Source organism: Simochromis diagramma, unplaced genomic scaffold (assembly GCF_900408965.1).
Source record: "Simochromis diagramma unplaced genomic scaffold, fSimDia1.1 OVJJ01000802.1, whole genome shotgun sequence".
Lineage (NCBI taxonomy): Eukaryota > Metazoa > Chordata > Actinopteri > Cichliformes > Cichlidae > Simochromis > Simochromis diagramma.
In genome coordinates, this window is record NW_024387492.1 from 12662420 (window position 1) to 12676469 (window position 14050).

Here is a 14050-nt window from a genome sequence, read left to right on the forward strand (position 1 = left end):
GTCTACATAAATTCAATTTCACTGCTTTACCATGCGCATCCTCTCACCTTAATATGTTGTGTAACATGAAAATACTTTTTTATATGCTGTACAATATGTTTCCTTTTCTGCTTTTTTCTTACTTGTGGTTCCAAAAGTACAGCAGGAGGTCTGACCTTCAGATGTAAAACCAGCTTCCAGTTTGAGTTCAAAGTCACACAGCCTTTTTACACGATTAAAAAAAACAGGTCCTCCTTGATAAAGCTTATAGGTGGGGTTGGGTCAGGTGACCCTCGCTTAGTTATGCTGCTACAGGCCCCAGGCTGCTCTTCCATCATCTACTGAACTCCTCCTTTCACTTTAACTCCCCATGCATATAGATGACAACTGCGTGTGATCAACTGTGTGTCTTTTTGCCCTGGTAGTTTCCCCGCTCTCCTCTCTGTCTCTGTATCCTTCGCCATCTGTCTCTGGCATTCAGATTTTGGATCTGGGGTTACTAAACCCACCAAGCAGCAATTGTTATTATTGGTTGTTTCTCAGTGTTCATTTTTTCTCTTTTTTTTCCTTCCCACTGTCACCACATACACTCAAAGGGGAATTGCTGGGCTTCTCTATTCTATTTTAAGCTTGAAAAAATTAGCCAAACTGAACAGTTTCTCCTCCTTCTTTTGTATTTATTGGCTTTATGTTGGTTTTATGACAAGCATATGTATGTACAGTACTGCGCAAAAGTCTCAAGCTGCCCCTCATTTCTTCAAAGTTTGCTACGAAAATGGGAAATAGGTGTGGTGATTTATTGAAAAATGTGAAAGTCAATATTTGGTATGATCACCGTTAGTCTTCACACAGCCTGAACTCTCTTAGGCAAGCTGTTTTGTAATTTCTTTATGCAGTCTTCATGTATAGCCTCTTGAAGGACATTCTTTTTCACCGTGTAGACTGTTATTGCTCTCTCTCTACCTACTGATGTCTCAACCAAAAATTTCAAATTTGTATTCATCACTCTGTAAGACCCGTTGCCACTGATTTTCAGTCGCATTGTGTGTAATTTGGCAAACCCCAACCTTTTCTCCTTGTTTTTCTTCTTTAAGAATGGCTTCTTGACAGCTGCCCATTTACTGTGACCATTTCTGATGAGGATTTAGTGCCACATACATCTCTTAGGTACTGGTGTAGATTTTGTCCTGTTTCCTTTGGACCTTCCTTTGATATGCCAAGTTTTCAGCTAACAGTTCTTTGGGAATAACCTCATTGGTGCAAAAATACTATTTTATGCCTGTCAGACTGTGTTACGTTTTGTATTTTTCATAAATTCAACTATAGAAATGCCAAAGTGCCTAAAGATGCAATTTAAATTTGGTTCTTTGCTAAGTTATCTGTTATATGTAGACACAACACTGGTTAGGTGCCTCTTTTCTGCTTGTAGGATTCATAAGTCAGTGTTAAGTGAAAAAGCAACCACTGTCGAAAGAAAAACTTGAGAAGACCTTCAGAAAGCCCAGAGTGCTATTGTTCAAGATTACTTGGAAGCCACATGAAAGTCTGGCTTCTTAGAAGCAAACTATATAAAATAAGGGGGGACTCATGACTTTTGCACAGTACTGTAACATAATTTGTAAGGATATAAATAAATAATAAAAAAGGATCTCGTGGTACTATTCTGGGAAAACAAAGGTCAACGTGTTCAGTTTTATTTTATGTGTACATGCGATAAAATAAACCATTGAGTCAGTTGATATCGTGTAACTGCGCAACAGAACATGAAGCATCTATTCATTTGCTTTTTTCGACAGAATATTTTGAGAAAACAAGCCTTCATTTAAAGGGTTTGATATGTCCTAGATTCCCCCTTTAAATCGTCACTGTCACACAAACGTCTAAATAGCGTTTCACAGCCATTTGCACCCTGCCAAGAACGGGATTCTGGGAGAAACATTAAACACTTGTAATTTGGCATGAAAGTGAAAAACCTAAAGAGACAGCATAAAGGACAAAGCATCCACTTCGGCAGATTAAATCCAAATATACTGCTACCCACTTTAAAACATCACAGTCTTATGCAACTTGTGTAATGTGAGCTTCTGTTGTCCCTGCATTATGTATGTGGTGTAAAATCCTATAAAATGTCAATATGCCCGGGCACCAACTTTGCCAAGTCAAATTCTCATACATTCCTTTTCTGATTATGCAAAATGTAATTCAAATTCAAAGAGTGTAGGAGGGGAGAAGATAAAAAGAGGAGGGGGAGCATTAAAGTATGAAGCTATTATTTTTCTGTTTGTGTATGTGTGTAGGTGTGCGAGATGGATATCTGTAGGTGGCTTAGGGTGTGTTTTTTTTTGCAACATTTTTTTTACATATATTTGTCTGCCATATGAATGAAATATTTTCTAGAGTCTGAAGGAAGACTGATTACAAAAGCAGACAGGCAAGAAGGATAACAGAAAATAAATTTTGAAAAACAATGAGAACGAGGGTTTTAAAAAAAAAAAGAGAGAGAAAAAGCTGGTGATGTTAGGGTGGAGGACTCTGGCAGGGAGTAAAAAAAGGAGAGGCTTGCTGTCAGCATGCAAATTACTAGCACCTTGTCAGCCTAGAGACTCTGGCATTTGCAAATTATCTGAATATTGTGACCCAGTCTTGCAGCTCTTGATTAATGATAGCTAAGATGTGCTGTGAAACTTTTGCAGCCCTTAAAAAAAGCAAGAAACTAATTACTGTTGCAATAAAGTAAAACGCTGCTGCGCTGTGCTAATTCTATAGACGTAAATAATTAACAGACGCTATCAAAAGGACTCTCACAATTATCGGGAAACATCACTGCACGAGTTAAAGTGCACTAAAATACATACTCCACACTGTGTGATGAATCATGTGCGCTCAGTACGAAAATAGAGCACAAACAGAACAGCCTGAAAAATATTCAGAAACGTAACCAGGGGGATAAAGAAGCTGTGGATACAGTGCACTCTATGTATACATGGTGAATTAAAATAGATTTGTATTTGTATTTGTATAATACTATTATGCTGGTGTTTGTGATGAAGGAGTTGCTGTAATTGTTAATTTATTGAAATGATGATTCAATATAATATATGACTAAAAAACAACAAACAAGTAAAACATTTTTCCCCATTTAAAATCAGCAAGAGACAGAAGTTAGTTTCGGAAAATGCCTGCTTGGTTTAGCAAATATTGACTGCTAAAAACTCACACAGGTTAAAGCACTGGGGGATTTCTGTCTCCACACCACAGGTCTATAGCCATTATGAAGAGTGAAAGCAATTTAAGTAGCCAATTGTTAAAATAAAAACAAGCTTGGTCTGTAAAAATGCACTTTAGGGCTATAAGACAAATTTTCATTCCACTTTCATTTGATGTCTCTTGGGTTTGGTGTCTTGTTTTTACAGTTTGATTCCTAAAATGGCAGAGCAAGAGAGGTAGACCGCTTTTGAGTTTTGGTTTTGTATTTTTCTTAAATTTTTCTTTATATTTAGATTCTCAGGTTTTAGTTTCCTATCTACTTCTGTTCGTGGTTATTATTTGGGTCGTATTTAATTCTGTGAGTTCCTGTGTATTCCTGCCTCCCTTGTGTTTCTGCATGTGTTACCTCCTGTTTTTAATTCGTTAATCTTTTGTCTCATGTGCTCTATTTTTCAGTTTTACTTCCTTTTAAGTGTTAGTTGTCCTCAGCTCTGTTTCCACCCGTTCCCCATTTCTATTCTTCTGGCGTATGTTGATATTGTCTGAGCCTCCCTCTGTTCGTTTTTGCGTCACCCCTCATGCTTGTGTGTTTCCTTGGCTCTGTGTTCCATGAGATTTGGATCTTCTTCTCTTTTTTTTGTGAATTACCAGCATTAAGACTGTGTTTTGAGATCACTTATGACTCCCCGAGTCCTTCATTTAGATCCCCATCCTGCCTGCCACACAGCCATACCTTGACACAAACACGCTACAGCAGAAGCCTAAAATCTCTTCTCTAATAGCGCCTGTACCTTTTCCAGCTGGGCGTTCTGCTTAGACTTGTAAAGGACCTCCCCCACAGCCACAAACACTGACAGCACAAGTCCCGCAGCCAGCACGATGAAGATCCCACCGATGTTCTGTACTCCCAGAGCGCTGGCCTCTTTGCTCTCCTCCTCGGGACACCCGTTGCCTCTCCACCACTTCTCCTTCATCATGTGCAGCTTGCCTTCCTCTTGCAGCTGCAGAATAGCTATCGTGATCTTGTCTCTGTATGGAGATCCTGCAAATACAAAAAGCGTATCGTGAAACTGGAAAACACAGATAATACTCATGTGCCTAGGATCGTCATTGTTGTGTTAGTGGGTGTAAGAAACACATTCAGGCTTGCATGTGATCATATAACCTGTCATGTTATTGTTAGCCGCTTAGAGAGAGTTTTTTTGTAAGTCCTTCTTCAAATCCCACTAATCCGCCATATTCACAGAGCTATTCCAAAATTCTCACTCCTCTCTGCAGTGTGTTTATTATAATGCACAGGGAGTTGGCAACAATAACTTGGCTTGGGGGAGCAGAGCTGCTGTCGATTCTCACAATTTAGCTGCTGTTTGCACATGCTTTCATATGACAGAAATAGTCCCTATGAACAGAGGAGCCCAGTGAGGGGTACATTATATGGATGCATATGTGTTTGGGATTATACGTGTATATTGATGATTGGGTTTCTGCATTGCTGTTTTTTGATGCATGTTGAGCAAACTCAAATCCACAGAAAGTGGGAAGGCGCCAGAATTAGCGACGAGGCATTAAGGCGCAGCGGGCGCTGGCCTGATCAAAGCGGGAATAATCGTTGCAGGGTAGCCGAGTGGGGTCATGTTCCTCTCCCATCCACAGCGTGTGCGACACAACACACGGCTGGGTTGATCCAGGAGCAGCGCACACACACTTTGCTTCAACCGGGCCAAGAAAGATTAATACTTACTGTGAGCGTTCATGTTTCATGTTTTCACTGCTTTAAGAGCTTGTTAGTGTATTTATGCGATTATGGGACTCATGCATAATGAAGCCTGGGTGCACATATTCATTTCAGGCATTTGGCTCGTGTGCAAATTAAGAGTGACTTAAAAGAAACAAAAGAAATGTTAAAAAAAATAAAAAAAATAAAAAAATAATTCAAGGATAATAGAAATGGTTTTAAAAAGGAAGAGAACATTTCGTGCCAGAACTCCAAAGGAAATGAACGGAGTCAGGCTCCAGGTAACAAGTACCATCATGCTGTTTGTTGATCTCATACAGTTTTGCCTGTCAGCCCCGTTAGTTGAGTCTTCCTCTGTCTCATCTATCATTAATCTAATGCCATCCATCATCCTTTCATCTCCAAATCTCTGTGTTTAGACTAACAAAAGAGACATTACTAGAAAACTGAAAATTACACAATGCCACTGACTTTGGAGCAGCATCTGTTTTTTTCTTCTTCTCTTATTTTGTAACCTTGTGTTTTTCTCCCCGTGCTGAGCTTATGAGTACACTGACATGATAAACCAGAGCAGACTTGCAACACACGGTATATTTTGTGCATTTCATACGGTCGATATGCAAAGCGCGTAAAGCACAGCCCCTTAGATGCAATTGACTATGTATGTGGGAAACATATGCCTGCTTCATTTGAAAAATCAGAGATCTCTCTAGTATCTGGGTCCCCTGATTCAGGCTCCTCTCATATTTCAAATGATTAATGATGGCTTAACAAAACAGGCCTTGGATAAATGCTAATAGGATGGGTCCTTAGAGAGGAGGATATGGAGAGCGGGGCCTGGGCGAATGGGAAAAGCGCTGTACTTGACACACTGTGCATACACAACTACCTGACAGATGTTCAACACCAGAGATCATCCATCACTCCTACACTGTCTGGCCTCAAGTATTAATGCGATCACAGTTTAAGTCGATAGCAGTGGATGAAGCATTTGTGATTTGGGAAACCATCTAGCACTAAAAGGTTAAAATGTTATTATGTCTTGCTCTGCTTTATTGCTGTAAAAGCCCTATAGGGAATAAGCTGCTAAACATTGTTCAGGAGGCCAAAAGGTATGAGCCGGTGGCTAATGTGATAGCTGAAGAGCTCACATGGTTTTGAAAAAGGACACAAGGAGCGGGCCACCATCAAAAATAATAATAAAAAAAAATACTAATTTTTATATTCTGCCAAAATTACTTCTGAACTAATAAAGTCATCGAGATTCCGATCTCAAGATCTTTTTGCAGGCCATAATCGGCTTTATTTCTTTAATAATATAAGGATTAGACAGAAAGAAGAAAGTGGGAAGTAATATTCTTCAGAGTGAATATTTATCTCTATAGAAATGCAGAACCATTTATTGCTGAATTAAAGTGATGTGTTCCTATTTTATCTATCTATCTCTCTATCTATATATATATATATATATATATATGATATATAAAATATAAAGTATACTACTGCGTGAATAAAAAAGAAAAAAAAAAAGTGATCCATGCTCCAGTCTCTATGTGTCCATTTCAAGGACATCAGTCTAAGTACTTCAGCACTTAGGGAGCCACAGTGGGCCTATATTTCACAGCAGCCCCTCAGCTTTGTTATAGCCACGGCAATCACGGCATCCCTGCAGATTCATAACCGCCCCATACTCATCAGCGGCAGCCCGGTCCAGATGCGGATGGCCAAAATTAATCCTCCGTATTTTGATGGCCTTCATATCATTCATGATAGATGTGACCATTACAGCTGGTAGTAGAGTTCTCTGTGGCCTCGTCAGGACCACTCTAACCTCTGTGACACTTGAATGGGAACCATCAACGGCTTTCAATCAGGGTCCCTGGGAACGCTAGAGCTGTGAGCTGTGCATTGATTAACCCTGACAAACAATGCTTTTAATGCACCAAACCTCTTATGATTGTACTTGTTTTTGTGATACTTTTAGCTCATCTGCCTCATTCCTGGATAATGATGGTATAAAATGTCAGAATACAAAATTTTTGATGGGAGCTGGGTCAAAGCGGCTTCTGAAAACAAGCTCCTAGAGTTTGTTTTATACTCTCTGAAGTGCTTTTTAGTTGTGGTTTAGTGCTGAAATTAATGCCGGTGTCAAGTAAGTCAAAGGGAATTGCACTGAACCGACACTCACAGTGTTGCCTTACGTGAACATAAAATAAAATGAAAACAGACCATTAAAAGTATTTGTGAAGAGAGTTTGATACACGATTCCTGCCTCTGAAACAATCTTGTGAGAAAATCACCATGAATAGAAAGATCTTGCCGAAGCAGTGAGTCATTTTAACCTCATCCATAAACTCAACCTTCTAGGCATTTCACTTTTCATTAAGCTACACCTTTTACACCTCACTGTGTCTAACCATTATACCCGTGACCTCGCTGATAAAGATCAACCTTTCCCTTTTCAAAGCTTTCCATCATTCCCACAACACACCTTAATGCGTCACACAGTATCTGCAGTATCTGCAGACTTAATCCGAGTGGCTTACAACACAGAGGGATGCAGAGGTCGTTTACCCATAGGTGTTCCCACGCCGTAGGCTCTGGAATCTATGAGGCCTCCAATCTGCGTGAGGTTGCAGTTGCGCTGGGTGACAAACTCAATGGTAGTGGACTCCATGAGGAAGGCATAATCTGAGGTAAGGACACGCTGGATGCCTTCCTCCACGTTCTTTACCATCACAGATTGCCTCCTGCTGTTCATAAACTCCCACATCTTGTCATAGGTAGAGATTTTTGTCTTCTGCAAGTAACCAGAGAGTGGGATCTGAATGAGACTCCAAGAAGTATTAGGAGAAAATATCATATCATCGTTTGCACAGTGTTTGGGACCTATTATGTTCATTTTCAGCTGCACATTTTTTCTTATTCCTAGACTATAATAGCTTTGCATGACTCACAGTTCAAAAATAAACCCTATTTATTTTCTTCTGAGGCTTTGAGGAGCTGCTAAGTTCTTACGGTCCTCCCCCTTTACGGCCACCTTCTGTTTAAGGTTTTTATTGGCTTCCCGTCACAAACAGAAGACTGCAAATTGATGAGGCTGCTGTGCTCGAAGCCGGGTGCCTGAAATGACCATCAAGGGTATCTCTTCTCTGAGACATTACGCATGTCCAAGATAAAAAAAAAAAAAAAAAACCCTGTCTGTAGCAAAGCATGAACCTTGAGCTTTTTAGCTGTTTGTGTGCAATTTTGGCCATGTTACAATGATCATCCAACACTGTCACAGAAACTCAGGAAAAGCATCATAGGTCCATTTTAATGTCTGAAAAACGATATGATGAAATGATGATATTAATATTTCTATGATGAAAAGAACTCAAAGTTTAAATCCTGGCGATTTAGATGAGCCATAAATACGACTTTTCTTTTGTTATAAATCAAGCTCTGTTTTTTATAGCTTGTATTTTTCATTCTCACATTATATAAGTACCTTTCAGAGTGTTTTTTTTAATGGTGGAGGCTCTTCATGCTAAATTGAAATTGCCTAGCTTTGCACAAATGATTCACTGGAGGCAATTCATATAATCTGGTTTATGTTTAATTTATTGTTACCAGACACTTCCTAATGCTGCTGCATCAGGCGCTTTCAACCAGGGAATTACTGTATGTTTTTTTGCTGTGAAACAGTCACATCTTTTTGATGAATGTTGCATTTATAATTTAAAACAGATATATGTACGACATGGGCACAAGGACTGGTTCAACTACATGTTACCTACTGCAATGGCTCAGCCTTGGAAACCCATGTCAAGAAGCTACCGGCACACAGTTTTTGTACTGATGTTATTGCCACAGGAGGTATGGAGCTCTGCCATTACTGAGTCAGCAGGGTGTTGGCAACTTTTAAGCACTATGCGTCTTAGCACTCTGCGAGCTGTAACTTTATGTGGTCTAACACTTTGTGGCTGAGTTGCTGTGGTTCCAGAGTGCTTCCACTTTGCAATAATGCCACTTACAGTTGAATGCTGAATGTCTAGGAGAAAAGAAATTTCACAAAGGCTTCTAAAGGTGACATCCTATTACACTACCACAGTCGAATTCAGTGACCTCTTAGAACGGACCATTCTTTCACAAATGTTTGCAACGACAAACTGTATGGCTAGGAAAGTAATTTTCCTGCATTTTTACCAGCAAATCAGTTATAAATGTGGCACTACTTCTTAGGAAGACAATAAACTCCACTGTTCTCTGCAGTTGCAACCCATGCATGATGTTTGCAGGTGCAATATTCAGTGGATTACTTTGACTACTTTAAAAAAAAAAATGGCTGCACTTTCAACACCAGTTGCTCTTCTGCATTTTTCTGACAAATTAACTGCACATGGAGTGTTTGCTATTTGCACAGCAAACACAGGTGTTGGAAAAGCAACCAAGAGAGAAATCTTAAAAGGATTATAAATTTGATGTGTGAGAAAATAACATTATTCACAGAGCCACTGCACAAACATCGTCGTAGATCCAGCTACCTTGAAGAATGTCATTGTGGCACCGTCCTCCACCACCCCATATGGGATTTTAGTTTGTTTGGCCAGGTCATCGGCTGAATCTATGGGCGATTCCATCCTCTCCACAGTGAGAAAAGCAGCCAAATTGGCTGTATAGGAGGAAATGATGATGAGGGTGAAGAACCACCAGATGCCTCCCACTATTCGAGTCGACAGGGCCTTGGGCATGAGCTCTGACCCTGGGGTGAAGGAGGCGGCAAGAATGAAAGTTAAACAGCAAGATGCATTCATTTCAACAAGTCATTATCATTCCAATCTTCTCATTACGTTTATTTTTAACATGCAGAAACCAGAGAGGACTAACGCCTTTAGAAACGGGCTTGTTTCGAGAACTCATCAAGTTCTCAGCGCAGGCAGATGTGCCACTCGCATCAAGATTAAATCACTCGAGAGAGCTCTCAAAACAAGCAGATTGTTGGATCTCAAACAAGTGAAATTATCTCGTCTCAGTCACAAGGGAGTGCTTTAAATAATGCAAGAGTTACCGGAAAGTGCCATTCAAAGAGAACAAGGTGTTTGCATAAATCTCATATATCAAATTAAACACATCAACATCGATGGTGCAGTACTGTGTGGAGAGGTAACAGGCTGGTTAGGCCAGAGAGTCATGTACCCAAGGTAACCTCACATCCTGACTCCACACCCCACTGATCTCTAGGTGCTGATAGGCCAGAGGCAAGAGAAGAGGACACTCGGATATTAGTGGCATTGCTACAGTAACAAACATAGCTTTACTTTTAAGCGAATGTTATTTATAAGTCTTTTTCAGCTAATGAGCTCAACAACACGTCTGTTCGCAAACAGAATCGCTTTATGTATTTTATACAAGAATCACTCTCACTCTCATTAATTTAACTCAAGTGGACTAAAGGCTGTAAAACTGTTGTTTTTAGAAACATGTTCCTAGTTTACATATTTGGGTTTAGCCCATGCTCCCATGAGCCTAAGTCTGTTACATTTATTTTAAAATATATGCACATTTATTCTAATTTCTGTGTGGTCTTTTAGAGGTCTCTCTCTATTGCCTCTGGCTTAGTTTAAAAAAAAAAAACCCAACCCTTAGGGACAGTGGGGTGTAGAGAGCTCCAGCTCCACAAAGCAACTGTAGCCACAGGCTGAGGCAACTACCTTGCTGCATGAGTGCCCCAACTCCAAACCAGAAACTATTGAGCAGCGTAAAATTGTTTTCCACTACATCTGAGTCAGGGTTGCATGGATGCGGGTTGTACCACTCATAAGGACTAAACCTATAAGGGAAAGAGCAGAAAGACACACATGTCAGCACAAAAGGACAGAACAGTGTTTTCAGTGGTACAGATTAAATGGCTGGTAAGACATGAATCTCAAAACATTATCAGCAGGAAGAAAGAGTGTGAATGTGTAGAAAACCTGTTTTGTGGATCAGCGCTTCTGCGGAGACGAAAGCAAATCGTTTCAGCTTTTGCTGAGATTTTGCCGAGACTTATTGGCATATTCAAGTGGTATCAGTTTATTGTAAGAATGGATCAATAGACTGGAATAACGCTGTCACTGGTGATAATGTCCCTGTGTATAATGATCTTTGGAGCTCATTTCAATTCACTTAGTCAGGAGCCTTTAAGTGTTTCCCCCAGCAGCTACAATTATCGTTACTCTGCGGATACCATTTTATTTTAACACCCCAACGTGGGACTTGTGCTCTCCTTTTTTTTCTTCTGGTTTCCCAACAGCAATCTCTGTTCTTCTCCTTTTCCCTTTTTCTCGCAATCCCCCACATCACATCCCCTCACATCCTCCTATACCATTCTCTTCCCGGCAACCCATGCTTCATTTTTTTTTCCTCCAGATTGTTTTGCTTCCCCCATGAACCTCCTCCTGCTGAACACGCTGCCCGCCTTGGCTGATTGTCAGTGTCTTCGGGTCACTTGTGGACATTTCTCATTTATTATCCTAAGCAAAAGTGGCATGGCATTAGCACAAGGTGATTGGGTTAGTGTTAAGCATCAGGAACTGATTGAGTTTGTGCTGAAGTGGCTGATAGAGGGAACATTGCTTATGCAGAGTTGAGGGGCCTGACAGGTAATGGTGTTGAGAAGCCTTTCCCCGATATACTGCATGCTAATAAGCCTGTAGGCAGAGTCTTAAGGTTTTATACTGTGTGAACATGTGATGCCATTTGTCAGCTGTGCCTCTTAGACACAGAAAGGGAATAAATGTGTTTATATAGCATATATCGTATATGTGTCAGAACAGATTTGTATAGATTTAAAGTGACCATATGCTCTCAGGGGACCCAAACTGTGCCAAAAAAATATCCCACTGTAACAGCCAAAGACTTTGGTTTTCCTACAATTTGCTTTCCGTCTGTACATATGAGTGCCATTTGGAGCACGCTAATTACTGTTCTTATTTTACAAGCACTGGGAACATGGCAACATTTTTGTCACAATGCCCTTCCTTTACAGCTATTTTCCGTTCAGTGAAAATCATCTGTGTGGACATGGCTGTGATGGCACGCTATAATTCTTCATGTCAACACCATCAGGATGCCTGATTTATTGGAATGTCAACGAGCTCTGTCTCCTTGGTATCACAGGCAACTGAAACAACACAATGGCCTTGCAGAGCTGTTCAGAATGCAGTGAGCGCGCTCGCATGTTTTTATGTGGTCGCATGCACTTATGCCTGCGTGCATCAAGCGTCTGGCGCATAAATATGCCTTTACATCTGTGTGGCTGAGTTTTTCATGTGGTAGCAACTGGGTATTTGCATTGGCTGCACCGATTGCATCTCAAAGTCAAACGTGTTTTCTGATTATTTCGTTATGTTTTTGTACACAGACAATGCACGTAATTGCTGTAGCCCGGAGCCGATCGTAGAACACAACAGATGTATGTAGGTTGCTGGTGCAGATTTGATTGGACAGTGTTTGTTTCTCCCAGTGTCTACATGTGTATTCTGTATGTACCAGGTTTGATGGCTCCTCTGTATGACCTTTGTCTGCAGCTGGCCCGTATTCCTGCAGGCCGTGTTCTGCACACCGATCAGCAGGAGGAAGAGGATGTGGAACACGAGGACGTAAGGTCACCTCCTCACATCCAGCACAGGGGACATGTCGAATTGCACACGGAATTCTAAAAAGACGCTTTCCCTCTCTCTCCCTCTCCGTTCCCCTACTCCTGTCCCTCTTCCCCTTCGCTTGTCCCCGGCCACAATAACACAAAACGCACGCCCTCCATTAGCTGTCTGTTCAATTCAATTACTTTGCCCGGCTTTATAGATCTGTTGCCTTTCTTGTCTCAGGCCAAGTGAAGAGGTTGTGTTTGGTGTCTTAAAAAAAATCACAGACATCTGGAAGTTGGAATGTAAAATTACAAGAGCCTGCAATTCATGTAAACACGGTCTAATACAATTTATATAATCTATTCTTGTTTGCAAGTGGACATTTTCTACCATGAAAAAGGGTTTTGCGAGCTGAAATAATACCATTTGTTTTGTTAATAAAGGGAGAAATCAATTCAACCGCAAACAGAGCTGGGAGGATGCACTGAGTGATATGTATTTCTCTGGAGCCTGAAATCCGATAGCTTATTTAGGAAAAAGAAAAAAGTGTGTTAACGTGTGGGATGCAGTTCAACGATGTACTGTTTAGTGTTTTATTGTGCAAACTTGGACTTCATAAGCTCACAACTCCTGCTATATTTGAGAAAGAAAATAATATACTCTGCATTTGGAGGATCGGCCAATCATCCGGTGGCCGCGCAATCAATACTGTAATTATGAGGGAACCAGATCAGCAAGCTGTAGAGAACACCGTGCTTAAGATTTAAACTTTGCTGGATATTTTTGTCACATAGAGTGACGCAAAGGACTCTGTATTGCTATTGTGTGCAAAAATGGCATGATGCAGATATACGCATTATAATTTCATAGAAGCAAAATTAGAAATATCAGATCTCAAGGTCATTTTTATCGCAACCAGAAGAATATCAATAGGATTGCATGCTTTTTACTTACCATGAATAAATGTGGGAGCAAATAACTATGGGTTTAATTTGCATATTCTGAACTAACTTAGGTGACAGTTGCTGCTTTCCTCTCATGTGATCATTTTGCCAGTAACATTTGATGAAATGTGTGTTAAACCAAAACCTCTCAGGATCAAAGAAGAAGAAGAAAAGCCCACACACACATCATAATGCGTTGGTCATGCATCTGGGTTTTTTTTTTTCTTCAGGGGATAGGTCGATTAAAATATTGTAGGAAATGTATTTGTACAGTATCAGCAGTGTACCTTAGATTACTGCACATTTCTTACAATAAATATCAGTTTGCTGGTTTTACAGTTGCTGATGCTTGTGCAAATATGCCTGAAATATTGCTCTATACTTATCAGGACCATAGTAGGATGTGGACCATGTTTAAATCCATTATTGCAATTATATTTTGGTAAAATGTGAACTTTTCCAAAACATTCGAATGTTGGCAAAAATGCTGCCATGGTCCTTTCTTATATGTTTACTGCAGATTTCATATCCTTTTGTTTCAGCACACATCTTCATATCACAGAAGTCATCAACTGCTG

General features: G+C 40.3%; 1 protein-coding gene across 2 annotated transcripts in view; it reads right to left on the reverse strand.

Annotated features, from left to right (window-relative positions):
• The window catches only part of LOC120724866 (glutamate receptor ionotropic, kainate 2-like), a 64281-nt gene that overhangs the window by 3229 nt on the left and 47002 nt on the right, over nucleotides 1-14050 (reverse strand). For both annotated transcript variants that reach the window (XM_040017345.1, XM_040017346.1), the window contains exons 12-15: nucleotides 10615-10733; nucleotides 9448-9665; nucleotides 7496-7721; nucleotides 3978-4228 (exon numbers count right to left, since the gene is read on the reverse strand). In XM_040017345.1, coding sequence (XP_039873279.1) covers nucleotides 3978-4228; nucleotides 7496-7721; nucleotides 9448-9665; nucleotides 10615-10733 — 814 coding nt within the window. The remainder of the gene's footprint in view (nucleotides 1-3977; nucleotides 4229-7495; nucleotides 7722-9447; nucleotides 9666-10614; nucleotides 10734-14050) is intronic.